The following is a 10,394-nucleotide window of genomic DNA, read 5'->3' on the forward strand; positions in this document are numbered from 1 at the left end:
TTGGCTCCTTGGACATGAGTTCATTGTAAGCGTCTTGTCTATCTAAAAACGCAAAATGCCAATTCTCCGCCTCACCAATCTTGTTGTTCATCCACTCCTTACAACTCGGTGGTAACGGACAATCTTCCTTCAAAATAACATGAAGATAATGGCCGGGAATCAAGCAAAGACACATGTTGTTGGAATATGGATTAAGTGGAGGAGCACTTCAGATTGGGAAATATGTCTCACATGAACCACCCATTTCGGGCAAAGTGAATAGAACAACGGCTCTTTTGTAGCAAGAAGCAATAATGTGACCCATATCCGGAGTGGTCATCCACTTATCTACCGGCGCAACACCAATTGTATATTTTGGAGGGTATAAACCATTCAAGATTTTGTTATAACGCTCCTCCATCTTGTTCGCACATTGTACACTTGCTTGATAGTTGTCACACTTTCTTTGTTATTTTGCTTCAAATTGGTGAGAATATTCTGAGGCACAGTCAAGCTCTTTGCTATTTCGATATCTTTTTTCTTCTCCTCCGCACTAAGTCTACCCGCAATAAGGTGTCCTTGTAACTTTTCCTCCAAGTCATGGTTGTGCATTCCACAAAGCATTGCAAGCCACCAATCATTTGTATCCTTATCAAAAAACATTTCAACCTAAACGGACAATTACATTTCCTTGAGCCAATCCCTTCAAGGTTCAGTTTCTTCCTCGTCTTAGGTGGCTTGTATATCCACTCCTTTCACATTGCATCGTCAAATACAACCTTTTTAAAACGGATTTATCTATACAAACACCAAATTCGGTTGTTACTCCTTCTCGACGAACCCAAGCAAGTAACTCTTCTCGCTCTCTCCATCTTGCATTTGTTGTAAAAAATGAGGCAGTGTCGCGAGCTTCACAAACAACACTGATAGGTACCGGTTTAGGTTCTTCAATTTGACCAATGCGAGCTTGAATTGGAATTTGGACTTTAAACGGTTTAGGTTTCAAACTAACGGTTGGTTTGACATCGCTGGAACCCTTGCCGGAAACTTCCCCGGAAGCTTCATTTTTGCCCGATTTCGATTCAACGTCATCACCCGCGACATTGTCAACCATCTCACTATATATCTATTGAATAAAAAAAAAATTACAAAGGAAGAATAAATAAATTACTTGTGGAACAAGCTAACCAAGAACAAAAGTGACGCAAAAAATTCAATATAACAGTACTGCACAGTGGTGTGTGACTTAAGTCACACATCCTTCATCACTTGCGCAAGTTAACTTGCGCACCTAGCCCTACTGCCTACGAAAACCAGACGAACCAAGCACAAAAACCAGCAAAATGAGATGTTTTGATGATATAATACATGATATTTGGTGCTTGATGAGCGTAGAAACTTGCTTCCTGACGATTTGCAATGATTTGGGATGAGGATTTTGACCCAAAAATTCGCACTTTTTGAGTTTTTGAAGGTGGAGGGAAAGAAAATGGTGCTTGGAGTTTGGACTGATGGGTTTTGTACGAAAACAGTAACTCTGCATGACTTAACTCATGCTGCGTGAGTTAAGGCGCGCAACGTTACTTAAGGTGCGTAGGGGTATATTTGGCATGGCTGCAGGGCGCGAGCAAAATGTGTTGGGGAAGGGCAACATTCTTTATAAATAGTACAACATACACACCAAATAAAAGACAAATTTGGCCACCATTCTTAGCCCCATTTATATTCCATTTTGAAACTCTAAACCTATATTCTCTAATGCATGAGAGTTTTTGTCCCCCAAAGAAATGTATTTGAAACCAATGAAATGAAGGGCCGGAAAACGACGCTGATACGATGGCTTGACATTGCTATCGTTTGACATTATTGATTTGATGCAGAAGTTTGACATTATTGATTTGATGCAGAAAACTTTGTTTAAACTCAAAATTTTTGGGAAGAAAAAGAATTGATTTTGGGGAAATATGTCGCATCAGATACAAGTTCGATATAAGTGATGATGTGGGTTAACAATTCGAATAGAAACGACCGACATACATCAACATAAGTTACACTTCTTCAAATAAAACATACATAAGTTAACAGACTAAATTGAACTATTTTAGAGTTGAGGAATCAAACTGAATCTAAAAAAAAAATTAAAGGACCAAAAATCATGCTAAAAAGATTCCTACAGAATATTCCACAAGTTTATATCTATCGCTTGAGTCGGCTGTGAAACTAATTTCCGCTTGAGCATTCAGGTTGCAACTTAAAGTTCTTCATCCCTCTCAAAGAATATGTTTTACAAGAACCAAATAACGGTAGGAATCGTCGAACAATGGTCCTCTCTATAAGGCTCAGTAGTGCTTAACCAACTTAACTACAACTATGCATGGGTGGCTTTGCCACAACAATAGGTACATACTGGCCAAACACTTCTGTGCTGCAAAATGTTAAATATCATAGGTACCATGTTTGCTTGCGCACACCAAGGGATATTTTTCGTTCACCATTGTCAAATAACATAACTGTAAATCATCCAAAAGCCAAAGAACAACGTTCCAAGAGGGTAACTCCATCATAAGGGAGGTCACACCTCGTAGAAAATCCGGTCACAAGTTGGCCAAAAAACATAAAACTTACATAAATGTTGTGCTAATTCTCTATGTCGGTATGAAAATTGAACGCACAGCAATGATTTGAAACTTGTGTCATGTATTGACTTTCCAGTTCTACGCTCTACACTTCATCAACAAGTTTGTTGGAAGGGATCTCCTCAACACATTGCTTTTTACTTGTCAGTAAATCATCTTTTTGTTCAGACTCTTCCTCTTCATCTTCATCTATGTCCTCATCTACAGTATTATCTGCATTTCCTTCTGAATCAGCTTGTGATCTTTTCCTCTGAGGGATAACAGCAAAGAAAGAAGTTTTCCAATCCCTTGTCTCCAGGAACTTGAGTAGTATTTCTACAACTTGATTCACAGTAAGAACCTGAAAGCTCAGATGAGAAATAAAATATCTTAGACACAGAAATGGAAATTGCCATTTTTTACAGTGTTGTCAAGTAAATTACCAACTTAGTCTAGGGCAATTGATACTTGAAATTCACAAAATTTCAAAATGATGCATAAAATTGAAAATCCACAATCACATTGGTTATTTTCAGACAGTGTCAACAACTGAATCACCAATTCAGTCCTACATCTATTAAGGGTTGGTCAGTTTGGTATTTGAAATCAACAAAATGGTCGGTCAGTTTGGTATTTGAAATCAACAAAATTCTAAAATGATGCAAGAAATTAAAAATGCTCGACCACATTAGTCACTTCGACACATTTTGTACAGCTAAACTGATTGACCAAAAAAGACTAATGTGATAAACCAAATTATAATTTCATATATCATTTTGTAATTTCTCATAGGTTTCATACATTAAATTGTCTAACCCCAATAATTTCAGCTAAATGGTGATTCACTCTGCTATTATTATCAATTGCGACTCTGCAATGTAAAAGAACATACCAACGAATCAGGATCCTCTATAGTAGGATCACTCTCTGACCCCCTCCATTTTTTCTCTCTCTCTTTTGAGAATTCTCTCTCAATCTCCCTATTTTCTCCCAATCCTCTCTCTTCACATACTTGTGTTTCCAGCTGCAGTGGAAGCATTTCCACTGCAGCAGATGATCCAATATACAATCAATACAAAGTACTAATTCACAATCCATCGATACAAAATACAAACTTTTAGCAGCCAAAGGTTAAAATGAACACAGCCTAAAGTAAAAACAAAAGGGTTAAATGTGTTCACATGAACAGTACCTGAGAACTAGACATCTTCAAGAAATTACCAATAGGGAGTTTAGCTGTTCGAATTCCTTGCTCTTGTGCTTTCTCCATAGTTATCCCCTTGAACCTATTCCTATCAACTAATCCACCAATTATATATATCTTTTTCAAATCAAGCTCTTCAAGAACATCCTCCGAATCAGCCGTTAGATACACCAAATCATCCTTACGATCTGCCAATACTTCAATATAAGACTTGTTTTCCTTCTCAATGATCCACTTATCAAATCCTGGTATCTTTTTCAATTGATTATCCATCTCTCCTTCGCAGCCAGTTAGCCAAAGATGTGCAGGGGTATCACATCTTCCATTCACCGCATAGCAATACATTATCTACACATACATCATTATTCCATTCCATCATTTACCAATACACAATAAGAAATATAATTATAACACATTAGCACTTGATGAGATGACACAAATCTCTCAGTTTAATCAGCCGTCTTATCTAAACATATATTGTTCCATTCCATCGTCTACCAATACACATTCAAAACTCACTACTAGCATTTGATCAAATGACACAAATATCTTTCAGTTTAATCAGTTTTCTCGATTAATACAACAATATTCAAACTCTTGAGAGAGAGTTTGTCCCTGCCAGTTTATACCAAAAATATACGAGAAACATCCCAATTGGCTGAGATTGTAAAATCATGTCAACATAGGAGGAGTTCACATTATCAATATTCTAAAATAATCTCTAGAATTGCAAAATGTTAACCAAGTCCTCTGCTTTGTGCTTTGTATGACTCTGTTATCAAATACATATCTAATATCATTATACTCTTAGTCTACGTTATCAATCTCAGATAGCAGCGTGTAGCATCGAACTCAAATAATTCTATAGCGGATAATGGGATGTCTGTTATCGTCAAGACTAAAAAACCCTACAGAGTTAAAAAATGAGATTCAAAATTAGGGTTTTTGACAATTTTCCCTGAAAATTGCAATAGCGGCCACCAAACCACTATAGTAGCGGGACTGCGCCATGATAGTACTGCTCTTCAAACGCTTATAGTGGCCACTATTGCTGCTACTCTCAATGGCACTTCGCGGGACTATGGTGTAGTGGTGGAGGCCGTGCTGCCACACTACACCGCTATAGTGTGCTATTGACAACATAGCTCTCAGTTTCAAATGCACACCCAACATTCTCAACTTAGACCTTGTTCTTATAAACAACTTAATTTACAGCTTATAGCATAAGCATTTATCATGATAAACACTTATGTATAATCTATTTCCATAACAAAAGATAAAATAAATGTAAATTTTTTTCATATAAACTATAACTTGTTCTCATAAACCATCTAAAAGAACTCATGAAAATAAGCTGAAAACTGCAAACTAATTAAAATAACCTCAAAAAATAGCTTATGAACATGTCACTTCATTAATTCTCCTAAACAGTCTTACAAATATTTATGTAACGAGATAAACTCAAATAAGTCCATCCAAACCGACCATTAATCACTTATTTCTCCTATTAGTAAAGTAATCTACATTTCAAATCAAAATAATTTACCATAAACAATCCAAAGAATTGATTAATTCACCTGTTGAACGAGACTACGAATTTCTTGAGGAGTCATAAGATGAGAGAATTCAACATCAACAACAACATTCTGCCCTAATTCTTTGGCTTTAACAAGCCTCTCTTTCTTTTCATTTTTCTCTTCCAACCTTTTCTCCATTCTCTCTTTCCGTAAACTCATTCTCGCTTCAATCACCTTCACTCTCTCTTCCTCTGTTATCCCCGCTATACTTTCTTCCCATTCCTTCCGTTTCCGTTCAGTTTCCTTCTTCTTTTGCTCCTTCGCCGCCGCTTTCTTATCTGCCTTTTTCGCTTCCCATCGTTCTTGCCGAGCTAGCTTCTTCTTCGCGTTCTTGGAGAGCTCTGAAGTGGGTTGTGATGGTTCTGGCTTTGGAAGTGGAACTGTGGATTCGCGTTCGTGGTTTGGTTCCATATCTATTGAGGATGGAGAGAGAGAGAGAGATATTGAAGATTTGTTTTACACCCTAACTCCCTATTTTACTACTTCCCAATTAATTATTTTTTTTGCACCGGTCGGATTTTTTAAATTAGTCATCTAAAATCAAATCGGATTATAATTTTATTTTTGTTTTACTCTCGAAACCGAATCAAACAATCGTGCTAACACATATAAGATGTTAAGTAGTGATATTTGAACAACCATTTTTGACAGAATAAAAACATAATATGAGTATGAAAGAGATAGTTGTCATAAAATGGTTGTATAAATATCATTTCTCTAAGATGTTGGTGGCTTGGCTTGATCCAAATAAGGAAGATGTAGGACTCAAATAACACTTATAAAAGGATTAATATTTACCTCTCTCTAAAGAAAGTGTTGAAGCTAAGGTGTGAAAATATCGACTAAAATTATAAAATTTATGGTTTTTTCATTTGATCAAATCTTGGAGTTAAAAAATGTAAATTTTAATCCTTACGAAAATAAATCGAGACATATTAGTTATTTTTTCAATATTTTTATTTATTTATTTATTTAATTTTTTATATTTTGTTGAACCATAAGAATGGTGATGTGGAGCTTCACTTTTTTTGAGAAAAATATGCTTATACATTTCATTAGCAATCAAATTATTTATACATGTCGGTAAATCATCAAAAATACGGGAGCTAAGTAAAGACGTGGATGCATTTGTTAATTCGTGGACAACCTCGTTCGCTTGTCTTCTAGTAAACCCAACACGAGAGTTTGTTAAATAAAGAGAACAATAATATATGTTAATGTCCATGATAATGCCATATTCGGTGATGTCGTCATTGCTTCGATTGAAATAGTCAACTACTCGTTTCGAATCAACATTTGGTAGCCGTAAATCATGTATCCACTTAATAGCATGATACAACCCCAAAGCTTCTCCTACATCTATTGAGCATAACAGAGTGAACCACATGCTTTTGGCAAGTACAAAACACCCTTCTTCGTCACGTATACATGTGCATATGCCCAATTTATTTGTGGAAGCCGAAAAGCAAAGATCTATGCTGCATTTTAGCCGTCCATATATTAGTTTCTTCCACCTGTATCCAACACTCATGTTGGCTGTGACCTGGTCTGTAAATTGCAACGTGACAACAGCTGCATTTCCAGGTTGAAAATCATGTGTTTGCTGCCTTTTATTAGCATTGTCTGAATCTCCTATATGTCTTTGTTAGATGAGTGCATTTTCCTAAATGAATGACTACCTAAGGTTTATGTTCACAACAATTAAGAACAAAAGGCCTACGTCCTTAAATCGGGTATTAGGCCATCCCGGTGTTGTATTGCTTCGCAATAGTTAGTCAAGACTTATACTCTCATAGGCTTTCGGACACCAAATGTCGTATTGCTCTGCAACAGTTATTCAGGACTTATACTCTCGCGGATGTCTTAGAAGTTTAACCTAATCATACAAGAGAAATTCTCAATCTCTCAGCCAACTACTCAAGCAAATTATAGAACTATTTCGGTTAAATATATGACATAAGTCAAAGAAATTATAACCTACTATCAATTCGAGTTCCGATAAATTGAAAGATATTAAGAATGGTACATCTAAAATAAATATAAATCAAATAGTATTGGATAAAGGAAATTATCATACATTTGTAGAAAAATTTAACAATTAATAGAGGTTGATCTTTTAACCCTAATCTTATGTGTTTAGCTTCTCATGTTAATTGAATACATAATCAAAGAAAAACATAAAACATACACTAGAACAAATGAAAGGGGTTGACAAACACCTCTCTTTGAAGTTCTAGTCACCCTTCTTTGTCTTTAAAATGTAAGGTTGCCCTTGTATGTAAATAAATATTATTTGACCAACCTATCTAAAAAAGGTTATTTGACCAAGTCACAGTTATATAAATATTCTTTTTTTACAAAATAATTATATGAACATTTGATATATGTTGAAATGAAATATATGCCCATCTCAAATCAAGTCAAATACATGGAATCAAGTCAAATAAAAGTTATAGTAAAATTAATATGCTATATTGACTAAATTTGAAATAAATATTTAAATATATATTTTTTGAATTTTACATCATTCCAAGTCAAACTTATATAAATATTTTCTACTTCTGAATTTAGAAGTATATTATTGTTTGACAGCAAAATCCATCACAATTTTGCTCTTACTATTCCTATCAAAAAACAATTTTGTTCTTACTATTGGTGGGTCTTTGTTGTTGTAGTTATGTTATCATGATCTAGAGTGGTGGATGTGACCACAACCTCAATTTCTTTGATTTCTGGATGAGTCCCTTTTTTCATTTCTTTGCTCTTACCCCATAACACAAGGTACAATCCAACTATTACAAGCACCGCTCCAATTACACTATGGGCATGTTTCAAAAATAACAATATATAAGTAATTCAACAATAATCAAAGGCTACAATTAATAAATTGATTTCTAAAAAAAAATAAAAAAATGGAACATACATTGTCATTGTAAACTATTTTATACTGGCCGGCATTCAATAAAAAAAATCAATATTTTATCGTTATTTTTAAAATGCCGTTACAAATGTACTTATACAACAATATGATATGTTCTCACTGAATGCTGGTGTGGAATTAATTTACACCAACAATGTGTTCCGGTAAAACTCTAACAAGTTTTGATATATTCATGTGTAATCAATGTATATAGATACCTTCCTAAGTATAATTTCTCATTCAGCATCATAGAACCAGCAATGGCAACAAGAACAAGCATCAAAGGATTAAAAACCGAGCAATATAATGGACCTCTCCTCTCTACACACCATGCAATAGCAATAACCATTATTCCCGAGGCCACAATTCCCTGAACAGACAATAACACCAATTAATAATAACTAACAAAAAAATTATACAAATTGCAAGTTAAGTAATTAGTAACGGTTAGCATACCGAATATAATGCAGTTAGTAACCTAATATTCCAACCTAATCTCCATTGGCTCCAATCCTTCTCAGCACAAAGGGCAAAACCGGTGGATTGAATTGCCCCCATTAAGGACATCAATGATGTACTTGAATAATGTCCTTGGTATTCTTTGCTCATCTTAGCCTATTTATCAACGATGTCATATATTAAAATGATAATTTGGGTCACAGCATCAATATTTTTTTATATTATTGTTAAAAGAAATGTTGTTATTATTCAATAATTGAACACAACAAATTGTAACATATATTCTTTTGATGATTTTCTCCCCATGTGTTGTTTCCCATGCACGATCAATACTAGTTTTATATGATGCAACGGGGACTTAGAATTTAAGGAGCTAACCTACCTGAATGATGAGCCATAATGCAAAACTGAAGGAGCTTGCAAGACCCAAAAAAATACCCAAGATTTTACTACCAGAGTGAACATGCATTGTTCCACTTTTGCCCTCATGCAGGAGGTTAATGTGGAAAGTCCATATGTTAATTTCAACACCTTTGAGAAATGTGAGAATCATTGCCCCTCCAATACATATTATGGTTCCTAACACCTTAGTCTTTCCTGCTGCCGTTTCTAAATTCAATCTTTCGAAACTAAACAAATTGAACCAAAATATACAAAACAAATTAATCAGTTATAAACTAAATCATTAGTGAACTATAATGTGTGTGTGTGTATATATATAGTGGTTGTGGTGGTGAATTGAGTACATACCCAAAACAGACGGCCAAGATAAAAGTGACGGCAGGAGTGAGATTAAAAACAGCAGAAACAAATGTTGCTGATATCAATGCCAAGGACTCAAAAAATAGGTTTTGGAATAAAGTTGCACTGTTATTTTATTGAATAATCATGTAAAAAAAAATTGTTAAATTAATATTTACTTCCAACACATTTCATTAGTAAAAAAGAAGTTATTAAATAAAGGGTGATGGAGCTTGCATAATCTTACCCAAATAGACCACAAAAAAATGACATAAAAACCACCCTCCAAGTGAGCTTTGGTCTATTCTTCCTGTAAATAAACAAATTTAAAAAATAAAAAAAAAGATGAAAACCAATTAATTAACAAAGTTAATTAGTAACTAATTTGATATGAATGCAAGAAGTAATTAAGGACCTTTCAAAAATAATAGCAATTGGAATAGTGGTAGCTGTTGCGAAAATGAGACGGTAAGCAGTAAGTACTTTGACACTCATTCCATTGTTAGTGGCAAGTTTGTAGAACACATTCAGAGAAGCATATGAAATTTGCACCATCAACATCAATAGGGCTGGCTTCAATCCTTGCATTACTTGCCTTATGTCTCCCATTTTTTCTTTCTTTCAGGTGTTGTTGAAAACTATACTTTCACTAGATTGAAGAAATTAAATAGTATAAGTAAAATCATATGAAGTTATAGAAGTTCTAGCGATGGGTAGTATATATATAAAGCAAAAATGCTAGGCACAGATATTTAATTATCACTCAGATTTTATTAAATAAAAACAAAAATTAAATCATATTCAATTAAAAATGTAATGTGTTGAATTAGAGAGAAAAGAAAAAGTTTTGTTATTATTGTGTTTGACAAGAGTTCGATCTTGCTCCTACGTATTATCTC

The 10,394-nt window shown here is 34.5% G+C and overlaps 2 protein-coding genes across 2 annotated transcripts; both read right to left on the reverse strand.

Moving 5' to 3' along the window:
- Positions 1 to 2,013: 2,013 nt before the first annotated feature.
- On the reverse strand, positions 2,014 to 5,837 carry LOC11407996 (tRNA (guanine(9)-N1)-methyltransferase). Its single transcript, XM_003594254.4, has 3 exons — positions 5,376 to 5,837; positions 3,787 to 4,146; positions 2,014 to 2,955 (listed from the first exon to the last, which is right to left on the reverse strand). The coding sequence occupies exons 1-3, from the start codon at positions 5,784 to 5,786 to the stop codon at positions 2,701 to 2,703; spliced, it is 1,026 nt and encodes a 341-aa protein (XP_003594302.1). The 5' UTR covers positions 5,787 to 5,837; the 3' UTR covers positions 2,014 to 2,700.
- Positions 5,838 to 8,024: 2,187 nt separating this feature from the next.
- On the reverse strand, positions 8,025 to 10,104 carry LOC11415660 (WAT1-related protein At1g68170). The gene is made up of 7 exons (XM_003594256.1): positions 9,911 to 10,104; positions 9,743 to 9,805; positions 9,505 to 9,621; positions 9,137 to 9,383; positions 8,752 to 8,910; positions 8,514 to 8,665; positions 8,025 to 8,193 (listed from the first exon to the last, which is right to left on the reverse strand). Exons 1-7 carry the CDS (start codon positions 10,102 to 10,104, stop codon positions 8,025 to 8,027), a joined length of 1,101 nt encoding a protein of 366 aa, XP_003594304.1.
- Between the last annotated feature and the right edge of the window lie 290 nt (positions 10,105 to 10,394).

This window comes from Medicago truncatula, chromosome 2 (genome assembly GCF_003473485.1).
Source record: "Medicago truncatula cultivar Jemalong A17 chromosome 2, MtrunA17r5.0-ANR, whole genome shotgun sequence".
NCBI lineage: Eukaryota > Viridiplantae > Streptophyta > Magnoliopsida > Fabales > Fabaceae > Medicago > Medicago truncatula.